A 25,790-nucleotide genomic window follows, 5' to 3' on the forward strand; every position below is an offset into this window, starting at 1 on the left:
CCTTAGAAAACCATTGGGATTTTTATTTTTTAAGTTCTTGCATTATTACGAAGTTCCAAGTCTACCAGAAAAAAATCTCGCACACTGTGGTCGTTGCTGTGCACAAAGTTCTCCTGGTTCTGCTCCTTTCGCTCAGCATCAGGTCATATAAGTCCTTCCAGGCCTCCCTGAAGTCTTCCTGTTCATCATTTCTTATAGCACAATAATATTCCATTACATTCATAAACCATAATTTATTCATCCATTCCCCAATTGATGGGCATCCCCTTGATTTCCAGTTTTTGGCAACTACATAGAGAGCTGCTATAAATATTTTTGTACATGTGGGACCCTTTCCCATTTTTATGATCTCTTGGGGATACAGTCCTAGTAGCAATATTGCTGGGTCAAAGGGTATGCACATTTTTGTAGCCCTTTGGGCATAGTTCCAAACCGCTCTCCAGAATGGTTGGATGCGCTCGCAGCTCCACCAACAATGAATTAGTGTTCCAACTCTCCCACATCCTCTCCAGCATTTATCATTTTCTTGTTCTGTCATGTTTGCTAATCTTACAGGTGTGATATGGTACCTCAGAGTTGTTTTGATTTGCATCTCTCTAATCAATAGTGATTTAGAGCATTTTTTCATATGATTATAGATATCTTTAATTTCTTCCTCTGAAAATTGCCTGTTCATATCCTTTGATCATTTATCAGCTGGGGAACAGGCTTGATACTCTTATCTACTGCACCATATATCTGCCCCATTTTTAATTTTGGAGGACCATAAGTTCTTCCTTGTGGGTGTTCCCACAACAGACAGAGCTTTTAACCCCAACACACCTCAGTTGATTGTTTTATGAGTTGCTATGGCCAAAAAAATTATTCCCCCATAGCCAGTCTGCAATCAGCAATCTATATGTATGTAGCAGTTAACAAAATCAATTATCTCTTCCTCTTGGATGCTCTCTGTATTCTAGATATTCATGATAAGATTACTCCCTCCTCATTCTCCCTATAATTTACATAATTTAATTTTCCTCAAACTTACCTTACCTGACCACTCTTTCTGAGTCTCCTTTACTAGAGCTTCATCCAAGTTTTACCTACTAAACCATCAGTTTCCCCCATGACTCTGTCCTGGCCCCTCTTCCCTCTAAATAAACTGTTTCACTTGGTGAGGTCATAGCGCCCATAGGTTAAATTATCATCTCTATACAGATAATTCCCAGATCTATATCTCTAGCCCTAATCTCTTCTGGGCACTAGTCTTGTTTTACCAACTGCCTTTTGGGTATTTCAAACCAGGTGTCCCTTAGGCATCTCAAATTCAACGCATTTGAAACAAAAGTCGTCATCTTTCTCCCAAACCTTCTCCTCTTCCCAATTCCTATTACTATTGAGGACACTACCATTCTCCTAGTCAATCAGGCTCACAAGCTTGGTGTCATCCTCAACTCCTCACTCACACTCTCCCTGCACACCCAGTTTGTTGTCAGATCTTTCTGTTTTTTTTACATTCGCAACATGTCTTGTATACATCCCCTTCTCTGTTCTGACATAGCCGCTATGGTTTGTACAGGCCCTTAGAGCCTGATGCCTGGACTATTGCATTAACCTTCTGAGTGGTTTCCCATCTTTCAGTCTTTCCTGACCCCAATCCATCCTTTACTAAGCTGCCAGAGTGATTTTCCAGGATCCCAGTTCTGACCATGTCACCCCTTGCTCAAGCTCAACTGGCTCCCTGTTGTCTGCAGGATCAGATTGGCATTTAAAGCCCTTCACAACCTGGTCCCCCCTACCTTTCTGGTTCTGCTTTATCCCTCTCTGTACTCTGGCTGCATGGGCCTGCTTACTGTTCCTTACTCCCATCTCGACTACACCTTTTCAGACCCACCTCCCACACCTGGAATGCTCTCCTTTCTCTTCTCCTTGACTTTTTTCAAGACTCCATTGAAAATCCAATACAAGAGGCCTTTCCCAGTGCCCTGCCCCCACTTACAGTGCCTTACTTCTGTGCTTACCTTGCACTTACACTGTATGTTTCATTCATGAACAGTCATTTGCCACTAGAATGGGAACTTCTCAAGGGCAGGGACCATATTTTTGTCTCTACCACAGTACCTGACACATAGTAGGTGCTTAATAAAGGCATACATGTATATATTACACACATATATGTACTTCAGGATTCCAAAAGTTGGAAGGAATGTTAATAATAACAGTTATTGTTATTCAGTTGCTTCAGTCACGTCCAACACTTTGTGAGCCTATTTGAAGTTTTCTTGGCAAAGATACTGGCGTGGTCTGCCATTCCTTCTCCACTTCATTGTACAGATGAGGAAGTAAGGCAGTCATGGTTAGGTGACTCACCCAGGGTCACACAGCTAGTAAATGTTTGAGGCCTGATTTGAACTCATGAAGATAAGTCCTCCTGACTCCAGGCTCAGAACATTATCTATGGTACAGCATAGCTGTCATGATGATAATTATAGCTGACAATGCTCACACACACACGTGTGGTATGTGTGTGTGTGTATATATATGTATATGTGTATGTGTGTCTTTTTAAGTTTATTAAGTACTCTGTCATTAATGTCAAACTCAAATAGAAACGGATCTCTATTGGCCACATGCTGACTTCAGACCCCACAAATTTACATTATGTTGTATTTTTGTTTATTTTGTTACACATTTCTTAGTTACATTTTAATCTGGTTTTGGTCACACGGGGAATTTGGTGGGCTATGACTTGATACTTGTGCTCAGAATATTATCTCATTGGCTCTCATTTGTCCTTAGAACATAGAGCATAGAACGTCAGCTGGAATAACCCTTTGAACACAAAATAAATACAGAATGTTACAGCTGTTAGGACCCTTAGAAGTTAGAACAAGTCAAGTCCAAAAGCATTTATTAAATGCTCACTGTGTTGCCAGGCACTCTGCTAAGTGCTGGAGATACAGAGAAAGGCAAAAGAACACAGTCTATCTTCAAGAGGCTTACATTCTAATGGGGGAAACCACTTGTTAACAAGATAGATGAAACACCTTGGGAAGGGAAGGCTCTGGGTTTGGGGGTGGGGTGGAGAGTGGTGCAGAAAAGGTCTGCTGCAGTAGGTGAGGTGTAAGTTGAGTCTTGAAGGAAATCAGGGAAAGTAAGTGGTAGAGGTGAGCAGGTAGCACAGTCCAGGTGTGGGAGTCCAGTAGTGCAAAGGCAGAGAAAGGAGATGGAAGACCATGTTGGAGAAACTGCATGTGGATCATTGGCTAAGTTATAAAGAGCTTCACTATTTAGAATGGAATGTTAAAGCCGGAAGGCACCATTAGGCATCTAATTCAGTTCTAGTTTTATAAAAGGAGAGAACTGAAGCTGAGACGTGGAAGTGCCTTGGTCAAAACCATACAGGTAATAACGGAGCCAAGATTTGGGCCCGAGCCTTCTCTTTCCAAACTCTGTCCTATTGCCCCTCAAGTCTGAGGACACAAACATTTTTGCCATTGAATCTTTCTGATCAGCCACTGAGGCTCGCAAGGCACAGGTGGCTTGACCTCTGTGGCCTTAATGCTAATCAGACTGATGGGGTTGCCACCAATGCCAGGCTCTGATTACACAAATCAGCACTTTGTCTTTCTTGGCACATGTGGCTCCCATTTATCACGTTTCACCCTGAAAGTGAAGGTAGCATTGGATTTTCACTCAGCCAGTTCTTCCTTTCCAATCTTCTTCTGAGATAACCAACCGTATGCTTAACAAGGTAATCTCCCATCGTTAGTGTATTGTGTCATGAGCTCCTCAGTTCAGTAGGGGCTGATTTATTTGTTTGGAGCATGGGAGGAAGGGAGGACTTGCTGCTGTGGTTTGCAGGTAGGGAGGGAACTATTGGTGCTGGGAAGTCAATGAAATAGATCAATACAATCCAACTAGAGGGATTAAACAGCCCTGGGAATATCCCAGAGCTGCTCAGAGCTGAACAGCACTTTGCCTTCTTCAGAAGAGAATTTAACACAGACCCAGCTGGGAATGAGATCTGTCCAGGGAATCCAACCTGCCTATGGCATAAAATGAGGAAAATTGGATTGTTTCATGGAATGGAAAGCTACTGGTCTTGGAATAAGGAGGGTCTCAGTTTGAATCCTAGCTCCACAGAGACGGTGCAAAAGTTGGAGTCAGAGGTCCTAGCTGTGGGCAATCTCTACATCTCTACAGTTTTCAATGTCCTTGACTGTAGAAGGAAGTGTTTGTATCATGTGTGCCCTAAGGTCCCTTCTGTGACTTGCCAGTTGTGTGATTATGGACACTGCCTCACACAGTTACCCCTGTACCGGTGGCTTCACAGGGTGGTAAGGAGAGCATTGGGCAAAGCTCGAAGAATCTAGAAATGGTAGCTGCTGTTCTGCCTAGCTCCTCTGCCTCTGCATTTCTTTCCTCCATGCCTATCAAATCTTGTTTGGGATGAGGAAGAATCTGGATGTTTCCCTCACATTCAAGCTCTATGGCAGCGCCTCCCCACCCCTAACATGGCGCATTGTGGTCATTTCTGGGTCTCACATCTCAGACTTGTTGAGGAAGGGGCTTAAAACCATTGAAGTGCAGTGATCATAGGAAGAAACTGAGGATGTGTAGCTAAGAGAAGACTCAGGAGGTGACCCTCTATGACCTTTAAGTATTTGAGAAGTCTTCTGGAAGAAGGATTGAACTGGTGTGTTGCTCAGCCCAAGAGAACAGTAGGTGGAATGACAGGAAAGTAGATATTGGCTCATTCCCCCTTAAAGACAAATCTCCCAATAATCAGTTACTGTGAGCAGAGTAAGCTGCTGCAGAAGGTAGTGGGGTCCCCACCCCTAAAGATGGATAAATTAATAAGAGCAACAACAGCTGTGGCATTTATTTAGCGCCTCCTCTGTGCCAGGCACTGTGCTGAGCACTTTACAAATCCCATCTCATTTGATCCTCACAGTAACATAGAGAGGTGTTATTATCCTCATTTTACAGTGGAGGAAACTGACACAAGCAGAAGTCAGTTGACTTGCCCAGGGTCTCATAACTGGTAAGTGTCTGAGAATTTGAACTCAGCTCTTCCTGACTCCCAAGCACAGGGCTCTATCCAATGTTACACGAATCTCCTCTAACATCCCGAACCAGTATAGCATAGTAGAAAGAATGTTGGGCCTGGACAGGTTCAAAGCACAGAATGTCAAAATCTCAGTGGTGGAAAGGGCCTTGGAAATAATCTAATTCAAGAGAAACCCTCTCTACAATATCCTCAACAAGTGGCAATCCGTCTTGGAAGATTTTTAGTCTAGTTGACTGGATGATTAATTGAGTTGTACTAATAGTTAGGTGGCCCAGTGGATAGAGGGCCAATGTGAGTTCAAATTCAGCCTCAGACACTTACTAGCCATGTGACCCTGGGCAAGTCATTAACCTATATTTGTCCCACTTTCTCCATCTGTAAAACGGGGATAACAATAGAACCTACTTCCCAGTGTTGTTGTGAGGATCAAATGAGATAATATTTTTAAAGCAATTAGTACAGTATCTGGCACATAATAAACACTATATAGTTGTTAGCCATAAATAAATGTTAGCTATAACTGTCACTTCTCTATTCCTGGAAGTTATGACCCTTTTCATGCAGCACAATATCCCACAAACTTTTCTGGCTAACACTGCTGAACTCATATTGAACTTACAGTACAGTGAAACCTCTCAGTATTTTTTTCAAAACAACTCTAATCATAATCCTCTCTTTTGTACCTGATTGTAAAGACTAAACACTCACCCCTGTTGAATTTCATCTTCTTAAGATCAGCCCAGTGCTCTAGCCTGTCAAGATCCTTTTTGGATACTGAATTGTGCTAGCTATTAGCTGTTCCTTCCAGCTCTGCTTCATTTGCAGGTCTGGTGAGCATACATACCATCTATGTTTTTATCCAAGTTATTTGATAAAAATCTTAAACAGCATAGGTCCAAGCACAGATCCCTGGGGCACTCCACTGGAGACCTCTGCCATGTTGACATGGAACCTTTAATAACCGCTCTGAGTCTAGACATCCATCCACTTCTGAATCTTATCTGATTTTATGATCCAATCCATATCTCTCCATGTTCTCCACAGGGGCACTGTGAGATACTTTACCAAAAGACTTGCTGAAATCTATATAAATTATATCTACTCATTCTACTCATCTATGAGTTTAGGAATCTTGTTAAAAATAAAAGGAGAAATTTTCTCTTTGTCTCAGTAACTTTATAATCATATCTTATTTCTTTTCCCTTTAGCACTGTATATTTTTAAATAGTATTTTTCCAATTACATGTAAAGACAATTTTTAACATTCATTTTTTTTTAAAATAAAATTTTGAGTTCCAATTTCTCTTTCTCCACTCCCTAAGACGGTAAGCAATTTGATAACATTCTGTGTTTTCAGGTCTTTCTAGTTTTGATATTATATGTTCTATGTCCTGTATTGTGACATCTGGCCTCAGACATTTGCTTTATATCCCTTGGCAAGTCACTTGACTTTTCTTTGCCTCAGTTTCCTCAGCTGTAAAATGGCGAGTCACTGAGAAGGTCAGAAGAGACAATATCTGTAAAGCACTTAGCACAGAGGAAGCTCTCGGTAAATGTCAGCTATTGCTGTTACTATTTATTTGTTGTATCAGATTCCCTCCAGGGTAACTTTCAGTTCTGGCATTCTGTGACAGTTGACATGAAGTGCCTACTATGTGCCAGGCATTTTGCTGAGCAGGGATACAAGTAAAAAGAAAAATCATTCCTGCTCTCAAGGAGCTTACAGTCCTATGGGAGAAGACAGTGCCTAAAAGGAAGCTGAGAGGAAGGGACAGGGTTGGGAGAAAGAGCTTCAGAGGGTGCTCAGTACAGGGGCCTGATGCTTTTTGGCCTCAAAACCAAGCAGAAAAGCTGGTGGAAAATGGAAGAAATGGTTAGAAAATTTTGAGCCCTCTATAAATGAGGGCTTTGGGGAGGAAGTTTTTGCTTCACTGATTCCTAAGGTAATGCAGAGCATTTAAAACAATGACATTTTAGTAGCATGATGTTGTGCTGGTGTTCTCAGGGCACATGCTGTGCTCTGTGGAGCCTTGGATCCCTAAGAGAGAATCATGCTGATCCTTATTTTAAGGAGAAGACTGACAGCCAAAGAAGCAGATCCAAATATGAGAGCCCTCATAGGTGCTGAGACACTGCAGTACCTTTTCGACCCTTCCTTTGCCTGATCTCTGTCCCTCTCCCTCTGAGTCCCCTATCAGCTCTCTGTCCCTGCCTATCAGACTCTCCTACTCATTTTCTGCCTCTCATAAAATCACACATTTCAAGAATTGGGAGCAGGGGAAGGAGAGAGAGAGAGAGAGAGAGAGAGAGAGAGAGAGAGAGTATGTGTGTGTGTGTGTGTGTGTGTGTGTGTGTGTGTGTGTGTGTGTGTGTGTGTGTGTTTTGGGAGGGAGGGTGGGAAATTAAGGACAGCTGGGTGGTATAGTGGATAAAGTGCTGGGCCTGGAGTCAGGAAGATTTACTATCATGAGTTCAAATCTGACCTGACACTTACTAGTTGTGTGACCCTGGGCAAGTTACTTTTTGCCTCAGTTTCCTCATCTGCAAAATGAATTGGAGAAGGAAATGGCAAACTACTCTAGTATCTTTGCCAAGAAAACCTGAAATGGGGCCACGAAGAGTCGGATATGACGGGAAAAAATGACTGAAAAACAACTGGGGGGTGGGGGGAGGACTTAAAACCACATGACTAGAAGACAGATGAGGAATGTTAGACCTGTAAGTGTGAGTCTAGAAGAAATGATATAACATTGGCTGTGGAGTGGCAGAGATGAGAGGGGCCTTTTCATAGTCTAGAATGTTAAAACATAAAATGTTCATGGACTTTAGAGATCCTCTAGATCAGCCCCCTCATTTTAAAGAGAAGGCAAGGAATTTGCCCAGTACAGACAAGGAGCCTGGAATCTTGGCCCATGTATTGTAGGAGTTGACCCTGATGGTGAGGAAGGAGTCTTGGGGCATGAGGCGAAAGGATAGGAAATGTGTCTTTGGCTGGCTTGGAAGATAAGAAGGCAATAACTTTTTTAAGGGGAGAAGTGAGTGAGGAATGGGGCAGGAAGGGAGAGGGAGTGGAGGAGGAGAGGAAGAGGCAGCCTCAGACCTTTGTCCCTAATTTGAGGATGAACAGCCTGAGCCAAAGCCCCAGAGGACCCTTGGGTCCTGATTGAGTAAGTCCTGCCCACACCAACCTTGCTTGGAATCCGTGGGCAGCTTTCTCAGCTCCAGAGGCTCTGGGCTAAACTGAGGAGCCTGGCGGTTACTGGAAGAACTCGTGCTTTATTTTCATTATGCTTGGCCCCCTGTGGAGGCTCCCAGCGGGCAGCCAGGGCTCCTCAGAATTTATTTATTTACACGGAAGCTCATCTCCGAGATCAGTGCTGTTGGATCCGGGACTTTAGCGCTGGCATCCCAGTGAGGGGTCTGCTTGCGGCGCACATCCAGCGGTGCCCTCCAGAATTAGTGCTCGAACTCCGCACAGCAGCCACTGAGTCTGTGCCCATGATTAAGACCAAACAAGGGAAACAGGGAAAAATATCCAATAACTCTGGGTTTGCCAGCCCTGTATATCTTAGTAGCTCAGCATTGTCTTAAAAACCTTCTTAGGAATGCTTGTGGAATTGGGGAAGCTTTCGAACCCCCAGACTACCATGAGGAAGGGGCTTTGTAAACTTGTGTAGGCTGAGATTTTTGGTTTCAGTTTAATGAGCCATTCATGAGGCACCTACTATGTGCAAGGCGAATCGGTTCAGTGAATAGCAACTGGGGCACTTGTGCCTCTGTGGGGGCTTAAGAATTTTGTCAAAGGGATGGGGGGAATAGTAAATAACTACATTGTTGAAAATAATTCATCTGTTTTGGTTCTTATTTGTATGTGCATGATAAATTTTAGAATGCATTTTTCATACTTGATAGGGAATACGAAGGTTTACGAAAAGCCTAGGGACATAGGGGACTGAAAAAGGTTGAGAACCCCTGCTTTGGGTTTTACAAAGCTCTTTTCTCACCATAATGCTTTGAGGTAAGGATTGTGCAGGCGTTACTATCCAGCGTGGTGTGATGAGGAAAGCAGTTGATTTAGAAGGCAGTGAGGTAGCTCAGTGAACAGAGCCTGGGCTGGGAGTCAGGGAGACCTGCCCTGGGCAAGTCACTAAATCCTGTTTGCCTCAGTTTCCTCATTTTTAAAATGGGGACAATAATAGCACCTACTCCCCAGGATATTGTGAAAATCAAATGAAATATTTGTAAAGCACTTAGCACAGTGTGTGGCACAGAGTAAGCTCTTTATAAATATTGGACATTTAATATTGTTATCATCATCAATACAAGGGGAACACCAGCATTTAAATCCTGGTCTTGATACTTACTGCCTGTGTGTCCTTGGAACCTCCACTTCTCTCAGCCTCAGTTTTCTCATCTGTAAAATGAGGGAGCTGGAGTAAATCCTTTCTGAAGGGCCTTTCTAGCATGGAACCCTGTGGTCCTCCTGCTGCAGATGAGCAAACTGAGGCTCAGAAAAAGGGACTTGCTCTGCCCGCCCCCCCAGTTAAGTATGTCACAATTGGACTTAAACTCACATCTAATTCCGGTTCCAGTGCTCTTTTTGTATAGTTTCAGTATAGCATGAGCTCAGTGCTGCCGTTTGGTTTGCCTTGATGTGCACGATGACCTCGTGCTGACTCCTTCATGGGGTTCCACACATTCAGAGACTGAGTGCTAGGCCTTGGCTCTTATCAGGAAGAGACGTGGAGATAATGGCCCAAATAAAGCTTCTTGGGAAGAAGACATTCAGGTTAGGTTTGGGGGTTCAAGAGGAAGGAAACAGGCAGTATGACAGAGAGCATGTGTGTGTACCACAGCCTAAACATAATTAGATAAAAATGATGTCAGATTCTCCCTCCACTCAGAGCCTCAATTTCCTTATCTGTAAAATGGGAATAGTACCCTTCATGCTACTTGCCACACAGGGCTGTGGTGAGGAAAGGCCTTTGCAAACTATAATTTTTTTTTTACTTTTATTTATTTTAATTAATTAATTTGTTTTCAGTATCCTACAGTCACTTCCATGTATCTTAGATTTTTCCTCCTCCTTTCTCCACTTTCCCCCATCTTCTCAAGATGGCATACAATCTTATATAGGTTCTACACATACATTCTTATTAAATACATTTTCACCGTAGTCATGTTGCACAGAAGAATTAAAATGAATGGGAGAAACCATGAGAACAAAACAAAATGCAAACTGTAATTTTTAAAAATAATGCTTTCAGGCATTGCAAAGCACTTTCTTCATAGCAATTCTGTGGGAGACGTAGTGCTTTCATCCTCATGTTACAGATGAGAAACTGAGGCTCCAAGAGGTTAATCTGTCCGGTTTTGCACAGCTAGCTAAGCGGTGAAGCCAAGACTCAGATCTGGGCCTCTCTGTATTCCAAAGTCAGCGTTCTGTCTACTCCATCCCCACCGAGGATTTCCTCTTGCCAGGTCACAACCGTGCACAGTGAAGGGACTCCTAAGGTCTTGTGTGTTCCTGTTTTTACCACTGCATCCTCCTCTGAACAGGAGTAACTAGCACATAAGAATTCAGCTTAACCCTTTTTTCTAGCTCAGTGACATATTCAGATGACTTAGATTGACTCCTCTGGTCTCCCAGCTGCTCTCTGCCAGGGCAACAGATGTACTTTTGTAACTGTCCAATTAACCCGTGCACCTTTGGTTACCATTTTGATTATTTGAATTGTATCCCCCAAGTGTTGCCACTTTGCAGAATGCCAGAAGCCTTTCTATTGTGTCTGCTCCCTGTCCCTGCACAGCACAAATGTCCTTCGTTGCCAAAGACCATGCCATCAGAGATATGATGATCTGACTTGCACTTGACTTTGTTTTGAGTGAGGGAGGGCTGTGCAGGTCACCAGCCTCACTTCTCCTCCAGAGCCATCTGAATCCAGTGACCAGATGTTCATCAGGATGACTGGAGATGACCCAGATGAGGCAGTTGGGGTTAAGTGACTTGCCCAAGGTCACACAGCTAGTGAGTGTCAAGTGTTTGAGATGAGATCTGAACTCAGGTCCTCCTGACTCCTGCACTGGTGCTCCATCCACTGCACCACCTATGACTTCAGCAACAACAAAAAGTCCAATAGGTATTTATTAAGCACCTAATATGTGCTGGGCACCATGTATAAGGGTGCAAATCAGCCCAGTTCCTGCCCTCAAGGAGTGTCTCCCACTGATGACTAGAGAAGAGAACATTTATACAGGGAGCTCTGATAGAAATGATAAAAGTATTTAAGTACATGAGAAAGGTTACATAGCATCCCAAGAGCTCTGAGTAAGGAGTGGTCTCTCCTATTTAGGAGGAACAAGGGGCCATCATAGCTGTTTGAAGGAAGGGAGCTGGAGGAAAAGGGGGCATTTCTAGGAAGGCGAGAGATGATGTGAGCAAAGACCTGCAGGTAGCAAGGCCCAGGGCACAACTGGGAGTAGTTGGTGGTCCAGTGTGGCCATCGGGTAGTGACTAGAACTCATGGTACTTCCTCAGTAGGGACGTAGTCTGTGTGGGTAGTCTGCCACCTTCAAACCCTTGTATCTTTCAACAGTTCCTGGGGCAGCTTATCTCAGACCCTGTATTGTGCAAGGGGACACAAGTAAAGGGGTTGATAACTGTTGAAACAAAAAAAAAAATTCCACAGACAAAAAATCACCGCTCTGCTGGAAGCTTGCTGTGTGTTTCTGCAACAAGACAGTGTTCTTTGGACAGTCTCCCTGGTGCATGATAATGAGCAAAGGCTTAACAATTATCAAATGGTTCCCTTATTAAAACCAGAGTGTAGCCTATCCCCCTCAGCCGAGGCTAATGTGAAGAGCTGGGTGATTTGATGCAGCTTGCAAAAAAATGGTTTGAAAACACTCCTCCAAACGGAGGAGGTATCAGGCACAATTAGCCAACAGTGCTTCATTAGGATGAGGCATTGCCCCATTGTTTGGCGTTGGAGGTAACAGTGAGCGAGAGTGACAAGAAACACTTGAATCCCATTACAGATTAATAAGCAGATGGGGCACAGCCCAGGCCGCATGCTGGGCCAGCATGCCACTCGCTTTGCGGAGCCTCTCCATAGCTCCCTGCTCTCTCTTTGAAGACAAACCTGATTAGTGCTGTTCGTTCCTTCGTATGTAAATGGTTGGCTGGGGTAGGGATGGTTCCTGGGCAGCAGTTGTAAAGGTGCCAGGCTCTGGTTGCTTTCTGACGTCATAGCAAAATCCTGGAGGGCCTGGCCCGGCTTGGCTTATCCTGAACAGAGTTTGGGGGTGAGGGAGGGAGGCCTAGCACAAAACAAGACTCCAAACATTACATTTTCATATAATTTTAGAGGTAGAAGGAACCTTAAAATATAGTTGTCAGAGCTAGAACAGAACTTGTAAGTTATCCAAATGGGCCAGTGGTAGGTTGGGCACCTGTCCCAAGGAGGTCAATGATTTAAAAAAAAAAAAAAAAAAAGGCCTCATACGAACCAAAATATTTTTAGTAGCCCTTTTGTGGTAGCAATGAACTAGGAACAAAAGTGGCCGAACAAACTGTGGGAGCAGTACGTGAATGTAATGAAACGTTGCTGTGCTCCAAGAAATGATGAGAATGAGCACCAGAGAGAAACATAGGAAGACCCAGGAACCAGGATCCAAAGTGAAGGAAGCTGAGTAAGGAAAAGAGTCTGTATGACCGCAGCAATACAACAGTGAGAGCACTGCCAAAAACACTGACACTGGACAAAGAAAAGAAAGGAGTGTGTGAGTGTGAGAAGGGGAGAACTCTGGGTGTGGAACACGGTCTACCAAGGGAGACTTCCTTGATGTGTTGCTTACTTTTGCTGCATTATTTTTTTCTTCCTCTTAGCTATAAAGGGATATTTCTCTGAGAGGAAGAGGAAGGGGGAATACAAACACACACACACATGCATATGTGAATATACATAAATATATGCACATTTGTGAATATATATCCTATAGACACGTGTATATATGTGGAAATGTAGGCAATGTAAAAACAAATAAAAATTGGAAAAAAAAATCTGATCTGACCACATTTTGCAAACAAATAAATTGAGGCTATTATAGAAATGGGCTATTTTTTTTTTTATCACTTTGCAGTTTGCCAAGTGTTTTCCCTCACAACAACAGTATGAGTAGGTAGCATGAGTAGTGCTACCTGTTTTACAGATGAGGAAACTGAGACCAAAAGTGGCAGCCTTCTGCCTAAGGAAGGCGAATTGACTTGTGCTACTCTTGGAAAGATTTGAGAACTTAGGTTCAAGTTTCAGCGCAGCCATTCCTGTCCTTCTCTGAGCCTCAGTTTACCCATCCATCAAATGGTAATAATAATTGCACTTTTCCCTCAGAGGATAGTTGTAATGGAAGTACTTTGAAAGCTGAGAGCAGTATTGCTGTGAATTGCTGCTGCTATCAGACTTTCCACTTTTGTGGAACCAGGCCCCTGTGTAATTTGGATTATCCACTTGTGTCTCAGCCCTTCTCCATTGTTGCGCTCTCTTAAAGAGCCTCTTCTCAGAGAGGCAGGGGACAATCTTAGCTTCTCCCAAGTAAGTGGTGCTAATTCTTCTAGCCAGGGAGCAAATGACCCTTTCTCTGGCCTCGTGTGATCACAGACCACGGGTCTCCCACTGTGATAATTTCTGTGATGGATGGACACACGTTTTCCTTTTCCTAGGTCTACTTTATAAATCCAGGTATTTGGATCTTGCTGAAGAAATATCATTCCCTCCCATTCATCCCCCTACTCCCCTTCCCCACGATGATTTAAGGAAGTCTGATGTCTCAGTGGGATTCCACAGAACAGAATGGGTGGTTTCTAATAAAGTCTAATTGGGAAATTTTTTCCCCTTTCTTCTATTTTTTTGTGAAAACAAAAAAAAAAAAAAACCAAATAGGAACCATTTTCCTTATCAGGTGACCTGATGGGGAGGGAAGATGACAGATGAAGAGAAATAGCAGTCACTGATAACCCTCCACTGATGTGGTGCCTCCTCCTGACATGAGGGTGACCCAGGATTCTTGCACATCCTACTAGTGGAGCAGGAGCTCTGGCAGGCCCTCTCATGCTTGAAAGGTTTTGACCTTGTGCCAGACAACAGAGCCATGACTGTTGTCTGGGAACCAGCTTAGCTAAGTATAGAGGAGATTGTCACTGGTTGGCCACAAGATAATAAATGTGTTTTGGCCCAGCAACTGAAAGGAAAAAAAACCACCCCAAATCTCCTTTAAGGCATAAAGGGCTTCCAGTACGTGTTGGTGGAAAGCATTACTTTTATCAGTGAAATTAATAGATCTTTAGAGTATTGAACACAAATGTCTTTAACGCTTTAAGGTTTATAAGCACTTTACTCAAAGCTAGAAGGCAGATGGTAAAACACATTTTCATCCCCATTCTACAGATGAGGAAACATGAAACTCAAGAGTTTATGTGACTTGCCCAGGAAGGGGGGTGGGACAGTGGTCTCTTGATAGGGGTCCCAGTTGGTGGCCAAATATCAGTCATTTGTCAGAATCAAGAAGCAGCTTTGTGCAACTGCTAGACTGAAAATTCATTTTGTGTTTCCTTCCTACAGATGGCGGCTCTTCAAAGTCCCTTCTATGGAGATAAAATGAATCTTTTTTCTCTTTGTCAGAAGATAGAGCAATGTGACTACCCTCCTCTTCCAGGAGAACATTACTCTGAGAAGGTAAGTTAAAACTGGGACTACCTGGAGTCACCAATTCATCTTTCTTTCAGTCAAAATTTTAGGGACCATGCCAGCTAGCGTCTTGATGGCCAAAACTGGCAATGGTACTGCCACCACCTTCAGATACAAAAGGCAATTAATCTTGTCCACCCCTTGACCTTTTAAACCCCAATTAATTTTACACACACTCTTTTACGCAGAATTACATAAGTAGAAGGAATCCTAACTTGGTCATTTTAGGTAAGGAATTTAGGCTCAAGGTGACTTGTTCAAGGTCACATGGCACATAAATGCCTGGAAGAGCTGGGACTCCAACCTTGGTCTTTTTTACTTCAATTCCAGTCTTTTCTCTTTACACACTGTCCCTGTCTCCCTTTTTATGTGTGGACTTTGCTAGAAAGGTCCATGTATGGTTGGTCACACTTGGTAACATAGCAAACACTTGAGGATGTACCTGCTGGCAGCCAGAATTAGTGTAAGCTGACAGATGTGTTTCCTGTCTGCACAATTACTGTCTGCGTGCCTCCCTCTGGCTATGCTAAAGAGTATGTGTAGTGCACTGATGTAGTCCAGGGTGAGCAGAATGGTTTCCAAGACTGGGTCCCAGAGAAGGACTCCAGATGGCGTTATACGCTATTAACAGAACGCTGGAGAAGGCAAGAGACCTCTTACTCTCTCATCCTGCTGTTTGCTATTCCTAGCAACCAGATTCCTTTTTTCCCCCTTTTTATAAATTGAATAAATAGAATATTATCCCTTTTTGTCCTTAGCTTCATGGTTTTTTCATCAAAAGTAGATGAATAGCCCTGTTTCTGAGGAGCTTGGCCCTTCCCAAGGCATTAGTTATACTGAGAGTGATGAAGAACAGCCAGGTAAAGGAAGGTCTATACGGCTGCTGTGACTGAGATCTACATCTACTAGCAACCTAGAATGCTTTGAAGGCAGCAGCAGCAGCAAATTCCTTTCCCAAGGAGGGAATTATCTTTGCTAGAGATGTACGTGTGCTCTGTGATAGCAAGTCCATCAAACCTGGGACCCAAGGATGCATTATGAAATAATTTTTCTCTCTTCTCACCTCACTAACACCCCCCAGGTATTAGAAGTTTTAGTTCCCCAAATTAAAAATGAGTGATAGCTAAATACTGTTATCACCATTTTAGTTGGGAAATCTTGCTGTGGCCACCTGTGATAAGGTTCTTATCTGCAGGAAATATTTTTACCTGTTGTTTCACAGAAGTGAAGTCAGACAAAATGTGACCAACTCGAGTTTCTTGGTTCCTTAGGAACCAGAAATACAAACTTACCTAACGCCATGTGTACACATAAAGGAAAGGCATTGGAGTATATTGATAAACTCTAACTTGATGAGTTTTTCTTGGTTTTTCAAGTTTGCCAACCCCCAAAGTAGATAGTGCTGATTCCACAATTAAATTTACACTAATAGGTTCAGAAAATTTTAGAGCTGAAATCTAAGACTGTTGAGAATGTCATAACTGAAATTGTATGTTAGAACACAGGATGTTCACCTATAGTCAGGTAGCATCAAACTCATATAGAAATGGGGACCAATAAACTTACATAAGGATCCCTGAAGGCCGCATATCGACTTCGTTTTACAATATGGTATCTGTTTTATTCTAAGCCAGTTTGGGCCTTACTCAGGAGTATGATGGGGAGATGCAAATCCCGTTCTCTAGTTTAGCCCTCTTAATTTACAGATGAGGAGAATGGGGCAGAGAAAGGAAGCCGAAAGCTATTATTGGCAGTTAAGTTAATCCGTTTAAAAATGTTTTCCTGTCAGTCTTTACATGTAGCTAGCTAAGCTTCCAAAATGATCCTTTATAGTTATGCCATGTATCTGAAACCTCTAAAGATGCCACAGTCAGTGGTAAATGATTCTGTTTGGCCTCAGAAGACAGAATTAGGAACAATGGGTGGAAGTTACAAAGAAGCTAACAATTTGGACTAGATGTTAGGAGGGAAAAAAAACCTTCCCAACTGCTGGAATTCTCAAAAAGTGAGCTGAGCTGCCAGTTATAGGTTCCTCCTTCCCAGAGGTCTCTAAGTAGAGGCTGGATGATCACCTGACAGGCATATGACAGTGGAAGTCCCCTTTTAGGCATGAGTTGGACTAGATAGCACAAAACATATACCATGCAAGGCTCTATTTGCACCTCCATCTTCCTGTATTGTTGCTATCCTGAACCTGGTTCAGTAACTGAGTACATTCATGGGATGCAGCTTGTGAAATGCTGAGCCCACAGGACAATCGATGCATTCACTTTGTGTATAGCCCTTTTGGCGGCCCAAAAACTGCGTTCACTGGGCAGTGGTTAGATATTTAAATGAGAAAACTATAGTGAGCTCAGTGATGCAATATAAGATGTGTGCTTTATAAGGTCATTATTTTAATTACCATTAAAATAATTGGTACTGTGGCTATCAGAAGAATGTGAGAAGATCAGAGGCTCAAGGCTGTTCCTCCCCCAGCCTTGGAGGTATGAGCAGCTTTTAGTCTGTGTAATTAAAAGCTCCCGTCTTTCATGTGCACAATAAAGGGGGCTGGGAGGTGGGCAGTCTGACTGTAACCCTTTTGCATTTTAATACATTTATGATGATCAATAAGCCCTATCCTTGAGTTGTGTCCTCTGGTCTTAGCATCTTCCTGATTGCCATTTTACATCCACACTCTAGGTTCTGTGGTGTACCTTATCTAGTATTAAAGCCCAGTGCTTCATTGCAATGTGAAGAGAGGGTCTGTGAGAAAATGTCAATGCTCTCCCCTCTAAAATACTACTTTCTCCTGAAGTTCTTTGCTGAAACCTCATCCTTGTGTGCAGGTGACCCTGGGTTCTCAATGGTTCTGCTAACTAAGATGGAAAGTCTTTGAATCATTAGGGGCCCAGCAATGGACTATGCATGCTGTCTGGACTCCATTCTAACTAAAAGCAGATGAGAAACCTTCTTCTGGTTATGAACCTAACCAGTGATGGGTTTTGGTTTTTTTTTTTAGTGGTGATTGGCAAAGATGGACAGTGTTCCACACTGTGAGAAAGTCATGAACCTTTTGAAATTAAAAATATAAAATATGGAAATATATACTATGCCAGAATGTGTAGTCTTTTCTTCTATATGGAAATGGGCTTAATAGCTTCACTTACCTCCCTTTATCTTGGGGGTATATATAACACCAGCTTTTATGAGTTCTTTCCCTCTATCTCAAACCTCAAATTGTCTGAATTTAATTGTAGCTAGATCTCAACCCAGTGAAGCTTCCCTTGTTCAGCAGCTGAGTAAATAGGAATACAGTGAAGGTCTTGGCTCAGACTTTTGGAATGCCAGTCTCCATTCTAATTACTTCAAAGGAAACTTCCTTCCATGGTAATGGATGCAGTTTTCTCTCTTCTCTTTTAGTTGCGGGAACTGGTCAGTATGTGCATATATCCAGACCCTGACCAGAGACCTGACATTGGCTATGTACACCAGCTAGCCAAACAGATGCACATCTGGAATGCCAGCACTTGAATCCAGAAGAGATGCACACAACAAAGCCATCATCACTTAATCTTACTTGAATTTTCTTTCTCCAAAGAAGCTGACTGGTGGCCCATGAGTGGAACAACTGAGAAAAGAGGCCCAGATAGTTCTGCAGGTTTTTGATCCTGGCTTTAAAGTGAAGAGGCAGTGCAACCTTGAGGGAGGGTAGGGGTGTGGGGGGAAGGGGGGGAAGCTCAGGACAGTTACCATTCCTCTTCAGAGAGTCCTTTCTTTTAACAGTTGTGCATAATATAGGCTAGTTCTGTTAACAAGGGTGTCTCAGGGAAATTTCCAGTGAAGCACTCTTTGTATCTCAGTTGTAATGTGAAATGCCAAAAAAGAATTCCTTCATTGAATTTTTTCATCAGTGTTTATACAAATGTAAGATTTGTCATGGCCTGGTAATTTGTATAACTGCTAATAACCCTCTTTTGCAAATGGTTAATAGTACATTTAATTAAGTCCTTCATATCCTTTTGAAATGATCAAACTCTGTGTTTGGTGTTCTCTGTTGCAAAGTGAAAACGTGGGGAGTAGTACTATTGGTTTTGGTTTGGTGGTTTTAAATTTTAATGGAAAAGTGGAGATTTTACTAATATTTTATCTGTTTATAACTCACTAAATAAGAAGTAGGAAAGAGTTAGAATTATAGCGTTAGAGCTGGAAGGGACCTAAAGGATTGTCTAATCCAACGATTCATGTTACAGAGAAGGAAACTGAGGCCTGTATAGGGGAAGAGGCTCAAGGTCACACTGCAAATTAGTTGGTAAAGCCGGGATTAAAATCCTCATCTCCTGGCTCCCAGCCCTGGGCTCTTCCTCTTTACCAGGAACTCAAGAAGCAAATTTTCATTAGAGGTCATTTATTTTTCTCTCCAAAAGTCATCTGCTTGAATGTAACCAAGGTTTCCTCTTGATATTTTTTGTTTCACCATTGTCAGCCTTAACAAGTTCAAACATTTGTGCTGTTTTTACTCATATACAAATGTCAACTAAGACTATGGATAGCACCATTCAAGAGAAGCGTCCAACTCAGTTATGTACAGAAATGTTCTGCTTATCTTGTTTTCCCCAACAGGATTAGTCCAGGTCTAATTAACTGTGAAAATGAACTTATAAATGTGAACTCATGGTAAACTTAACCTTTTGAAGGATGTGGATGGAATGTGTTTTTATACAGACAAAACTGTCATTCCTGGGAGTTGGTGATGCTCCAGTGGGTCAGAATGAAAAGGACTCCCTGGTTGGTGGGATTCCTGTTTGTCTGAAATAGAGCTATGGGGAGGCACTCGAGCAGGACTTTGTGCTGTTTGGTATACTGCCTCACACCCACCCCCCAACGTGTGAAATTATTTCTGTGGCCACAGCATAGGGTTTTGAGATTTTCTTCAAATGCAGTGTCTGCTTTGTTCTTAATATGTGTTCTCCAATACTGAAATAAAACTGGGGTAAGAAGGGTTACACTTGTGTGTGTTTGAATAGAATGACCTCTATAATGTCATTTAATCTAATTTCCTTCAATGTCTGACAAAAGAAGAAATTGTGTCTCAGAGACTTGGAGAGCAGAAGATATAGAATACTGGAACCTGAAGGGCATGGAGGATCTAGTCCAACTCTTCTATTTTACAGATTAGGAAGGCCAGAAATGCATTTGTGGGGCACGAGGCAAGATAAATGGTAGAGCCTAAATAAGTTCAAAGCATTATCTCAAACTTGGGCAATTGCAAAGGTCTATTTGGTTACCTTTAAGAATGACAATAGTAAGCATATTCTGAGCCAAGGTCAGCCTCAAGTGGATGTTTTTTAAATACTACTGATGAAAACCAGGGAAATGGCTTAACCACAGGGGTTTGTGTTCACCTAGCTTAGCTATCTATCAAAAGAGAAAGGGACCAATACATACCTGCTATAAAATAACACAGGAACTAATTGTGAAAAAGTATTTAAGGACCAGCTAGGTGGTACAGTGGATAGAGCATAGGACCTGGAGTCAGGAAAACCTGAGCTCAAATGTGGCCTCAGGCACTTACTAGCCATGTGACCCTACACAAGTCACTTAACCCCTATTGCCTCCCTCTGCTTCCCTCTCAAAGAAAAAATATTTAAAAGCCCTACACCCTTATTTTATAATTTTAGCCATATAGCTGCACTATGACTTTGAATTGATTGTCACTCAGACACTTTAATAGGTATTACAGGACTTTGAGAACTATCAGCCTCAGCTGCCTCATCTATAAAATGAGGATACTACCTCCCTAACAGGGAAAACCTGTAAACATTAAAGAACTATAGAAATGTAAGCTGCTTTGAGAATATTCAACATCCTGGACGGCAACTGAGATAATTTTAAAAACCCCACCATAAAATGACCTCTGCCTTAGCTACATAATTATCATTTGTTTATTAGTGATGCATCTGTCTTACATCAGGTGACCTAGCGGCAACCCCAAATATTCTGCTCAATAGAGTTGATGAGCAAGCCCTTTAGGAAGTGTCCATTGTCTGTACTGTTTCATCCAGCACTTCAATTTCCAGGTTAGTGACTTTCTCAGTAAGAATAGCAGTTGTCCCTTTTTCACACTTGTACCTGCCAAACCTATGGAGGACAAAAGAGAAACGGGTAAAGGTGAGGCTTCATTGAACTCGGTTTTCAAATACAAGAGCTGAAAAGGACATATGAAATAGAATATTAGAAAAGAGAATGTTAGAGCTAGAAGAGTCCTTAGAACAGAACTGGAAATTGGGCCAGAGAGATGCAGGGATTTTTTTCCAAGATAAGATATAGTAAACTAGTTAAGTAACAGGTCTGGGACTCAAACCCATATTGAACTCCCAGCCCACAATGATCTTTCTACCTTGTAGCCTTATCTTCTTCATGCAAGAAACTGAAAATGCTGATATACTCTTTAGGTTGGCAAGGCATAAACTCACACATGGCACTTTTGGGGGGGAGGGGGAAGGCGGAAGGCGAAGGAGAGGTAGCTGGAATCAATAGGTGAAAAGTTATAGGGACACAGATTTCAGGTCAATATAATCACTGGCAAAGCATGGGATGGGCTGCTTTGTGTGAGTTCTGCACTGCTGGAGACATTGGACCTAACTATTCTGACTTGGGAAACAAGGCATCTGAGGAGCCCTGTGCAGACTGTAAGGTACATATTTGTACAGTTAATCCTCACACTGGGGCTGGGAATTAAAGACACTGTCAAATGCCAATGCAAGCCCAACTGCTCCTCCCATCTGTCCCCAATTGGGAGGTTCATTTCCATAAATATCAAGCCTCATTTGGGCTCACATAAAGCTGTTGGCTGAAACAGGACATGCGCACCTCCAATATCTACCCTCCTTCTAAGAGAAGATTTGTCTTGGAAGGAGGCAGAGAAAAGAGCACTCTCTTTAATCATCTCCAGGTGTCTGCAGGGACCAAAGAAAGAATGCAAACTGCAAAAGAAGCTTTTTCTAAATTGTAAGCAAGCACTACAACTAAATCATTTTGGTCTTATAGGCTGCCCTTTTGTCCAAAAGCTGGTTGGTACAAAACCTGGGGATACTCTAGAATCCCGTTACCTACAATTATTTGGGGGGCATATATGTATATGAAGGAGATTTAGTCAATGTGAAAACGATAATTTAAGTCATCTGTACAATCACTCATTTGACAAGTGGAAAAGTGGGGCTAGATGATCTATACCTAGTCACAGAGTTTGTATTAGGCAGGATTTGAACTCTGGTCCTGATTCCAAATTTAGGGGCCTTGACTATCCTCTGCACTGGTGCTCAGAGTACCTGCACAGATGAAATCACAATAGATTCTTGTTTTCCTCTGCAGCATGGTGTATTGAAAAACTTATTAGGGCTTAAGAGTCAGGGGATCGGGTTAAAATTCTTACACTAGTGAGAATTTGAGCAAGTCAAGTTTCTATGAACCTTAGGTTTCCTCATTTACAAAATGGAGGTGGTAATGATACTTGTGCTAGGTAAAACTTTAAAACATTACAGAAATATGTCTAGTAACTATAATTCTCTTTTCAGAGAGGAAAAATGAGGAAGCTAGATCTGATTTTTCTCTAAAGGCCTTAACAGCTCTGAATCTTGATGATCAGCGCATGCACCTACCATGTACCTAACAAAGTGCTCTACATGCAATAGGCAATAAATGTTTGCTGTTATTATTATACTCATACTAGGAATTTATATTCTCAAATCATTAGAGTACAAGGTAACCCCACCACCAGGCTTGTTATTGGGGGCCTGAATGGGGAAATATCCTGGTACAATTTTCTAATAGTGACAATATGACCACTTTGGAACAAAATCTTCACCACTGTGTGAGGTGTTCACTGTTGGCTTAGAAACTGGAAATAGGGGCAGGGGAGGAGAGAGGAGAAAAGACTTTTTCCCTTGAGTTACAAAGCCCTTATTTTCAGTAACATACATATAGTGGTTTGGTTTTTTTTCACCTTGTGTAAATAAGCCTCAGACCATTTAAAAACCACAGACTGCAGAAATCAATAGCTGAGGGAACTCTTAAGACTCAGATTAACCAATGAACATTTCTTCAGTCAGTGTCAACACTCATGAAGAGGGGAAGACAAAGAAATGTGAAAGTTGGACCCACTTAGCCTTGTACCCTGAAAGTGTCTAGACTAGGAGCATGAGTCCAGCCCAGACCTGTGACAAGCCCCTGGAAAGTCAGGATCTATACATTTCAACCTGTCGCCAAGTTCATATCCTCAAGTCACATATGTTAGAGATGGCATCCTGGGAGAAGTGTTCTGCTTTCCATTCTCGCTGCTCTTCTGCATGGGACCAACTGTATTCCCTCTAGCTTTGAGTACAAGTAATGAAACCCAAGTCAAGTCCAGGCTCTGCCACAAAGAGCTGAATGATTTTGGATAAGTATTTTCTTCCTACAGATCTATTTTCTCATTGGTAAAATGAGAATGTCAGCTTAGATGATTTCTAAGATACTAAGGTCCCTTCCAGCTCTAATATTTCATTATTCTCCTACTTCCCGTTCTGATAATTTATGGGTCTAGGAGAACACTAAAGCTCAAAGATCTCAGAAACCATCTAGTCCAATTCCTTTATGGAGCCCAAAGAGATAAAGCACTCTGCCAAAGTCAAACAATGATTTAGTGACCAAACTAGGTCCAGAATCTGGTTTTCTTGACTGAGTGGTCTATTATTCTCACTGCTTCTTCAAATAAATATTCTTTTCTTTCTTCCTGGATACACAATTTAGTAACTGCCATTTCTAAACATGTTTTCACATAAACCATCTTCAGAAAAGGGTAGGGGGGCACCAAACCAGTACATGGTCAGGGGATAACAGTGCACAGGATTGCCATCAACTGTTATATGACAACATGAGGTACTTCCTGCCTTTAGCGATTCTACAACTAAGTATAAATTAAACGATTTCTTTCTCAATGACCACTGGAGAAGTTCAGCACCTTGTTGAGTGCTCCTCCCCCAAGACCACTATGTTCATCCATTTAGCCTTAAGCTGGGTTCACAAAACTGTCAATATCCAGAAAGAACATCTATCTCTCAGAAGCTAAGGATTCTGTTCAGTCTGGTCATACGACAACTTCAAGGAGGCCACCAGAGCTAGAAAGGATGTAGGAACATGGGCAACTTAAGTATAAAACACAGAATATTAACACTATGAGGACCCTAGACTAACCTTTTTTATTTTAAAAAAAGGCCTTGAGAAGTCAAGTTATAATGTCAGAGTCATTTAACAATAGAAACTGGGTCTCTTGGTGCTCTTTTCACTGAACTGTAACATCTCCCACACTGGTCCTGGAAAATCAAGTCAGTGAGCCGGCTAAAGCCAGCATAACTTAACAGAAAGAGCCCTGTACTTAGAGCCAGAAGATGTGAGGTTTAAATTCCAGATCCCTCTTACTAGTTATGTATTAATGAACAAGTCATTCTCTCTGGCTCTATTTATTTTTCTGTAAAATGAGGGAGCTGGACTAGATGATGCGAGATCTTTCTAGCTCTTTATAGTCAGTGTTCTGTGCTCTAACATTCTGCACTTGGAGAACCTTTTCAGCTTGAACATCATACATTTTTACAATCAATGGCCTCACATTTCTTCCAGCTCATTCTGTGCTTAAGCAAGCAAAAAAATCAAATTTGCTCACCGGCTTCCCTTCTTGTTGGGAATATCAAATGGACGGAGGAAGTCCAACTTGGACTTGCTGATAACACAGAGATCGATATTGCTCCCAGATCCCAAGTCATTGAAGATCCCAGCTGAGATGGCCTCACTAACTAGCTTCTTGGCTTCTTCCTCCTAAAAAAAAGAAATGCTTGCCATCATTGAATGTGGTCTTGTGTTTTGATAACTAGAACAAGAAACCATAACATAAACGTGCCTTATGGCCAATAAAAACTGATGCAAAATCGAAAGATAAACATAATAACAAGGACCAACAGAAGAGGTGCTCTAAACTTTTATAATAGAAATTGCTGACAAAATCAGTCATATACATATTTAGTGGCTCCCTATGTACTGAGTAAAATGCAAACCTGTCATTCAAGGCTCACCAAGATCTGGTGCTATCTACATTCCACTATCTAATAAAACTCTTTCACATTCTCTATGCTCCAGTCAAATTGGATTACTCACCATAACACAATTATACCTGGTGCTTTCTTGCCTCTCTGTCTTTCCTATGTCAGGAACATCCTTCTACCCTCCCCTTCCCCCCCCTTTGCCTAAATTCCTTTCCATCTTTCAAAATTCAACTCAAAAGGCACATTATCATGAAACATCCTTCCCTCAGATATCAGAGTATTTTGTTTTATACCTAATATGCTTATTATGTAATATTATATATAACAGTTATCTATGTATATAGCTTATCCCCCAATTGGCTCTAAGTTCCATGAGAACAAATATTATATTTTATTTAAACTTTATTTTCTCCAGTGCCTAGCAATAATGCTGTGCACATAACAGATACTTAATGTCAGCTGAACTGAATTATGCTGAGTTGCAAGTAGACCATTTGAAGGAAACCAGAAATACTTCCATGTCCAACCCTCTCCCCTCAACATCTCATACAGATGCTTGCTTGATCATTATTGTCTTTTTTTTTCCAAGCCAGGTATTCCTCCTTTTCAAGACAAAATCTAGTGCCACAAATTAAAAAGAACACCATAGGGTAGTGGGAAGAACAGTGGACATGGAGCCAGAAGACCTGAGTCTGAATCCCAGCTTAGATACTATCTGTGTAACTACAGGCAAGTCCCTTAACCTCTCTGGGCCTCAGTTTCCTCACTAATAAAATAAGGCAGTTAGGTAAGATAATCTTTAAGGTTACTTCCAGCTCTAATTCCTATAATCCTGTATCCAGAATAGTAAGAGAATTTCAAACCACATCACATGAAAAATGGCTGAAAAGCATTTTAGCACGGAGGAGAGACACTCAGAAAGAGCATAATCACCTT

The 25,790-nt window shown here is 42.0% G+C and overlaps 2 protein-coding genes across 4 annotated transcripts in view; one reads left to right on the forward strand and one right to left on the reverse strand.

Annotated features, from left to right (window-relative positions):
* The window catches only part of NEK6 (NIMA related kinase 6), a 129,962-nt gene extending 110,178 nt beyond the window's left edge, over positions 1-19,784 (forward strand). For all 3 annotated transcript variants that reach the window (XM_072631882.1, XM_072631880.1, XM_072631881.1), the window contains exons 9-10: positions 14,674-14,787; positions 18,202-19,784. In XM_072631882.1, the coding sequence (XP_072487983.1) occupies positions 14,674-14,787; positions 18,202-18,312 (225 nt within the window). In that variant the 3' untranslated portion in view covers positions 18,313-19,784. The remainder of the gene's footprint in view (positions 1-14,673; positions 14,788-18,201) is intronic.
* Positions 19,785-20,705: 921 nt separating this feature from the next.
* The window catches only part of PSMB7 (proteasome 20S subunit beta 7), an 89,099-nt gene continuing 84,014 nt past the window's right edge, over positions 20,706-25,790 (reverse strand). The window contains exons 7-8 of the mRNA XM_072631883.1: positions 24,479-24,630; positions 20,706-20,919 (exon numbers count right to left, since the gene is read on the reverse strand). Of these exons, the coding sequence (XP_072487984.1) occupies positions 20,808-20,919; positions 24,479-24,630 (264 nt within the window). The 3' untranslated portion in view covers positions 20,706-20,807. The remainder of the gene's footprint in view (positions 20,920-24,478; positions 24,631-25,790) is intronic.

Source organism: Notamacropus eugenii, chromosome 1 (genome assembly GCF_028372415.1).
Source record: "Notamacropus eugenii isolate mMacEug1 chromosome 1, mMacEug1.pri_v2, whole genome shotgun sequence".
NCBI classification, from domain to species: Eukaryota; Metazoa; Chordata; class Mammalia; order Diprotodontia; family Macropodidae; genus Notamacropus; species Notamacropus eugenii.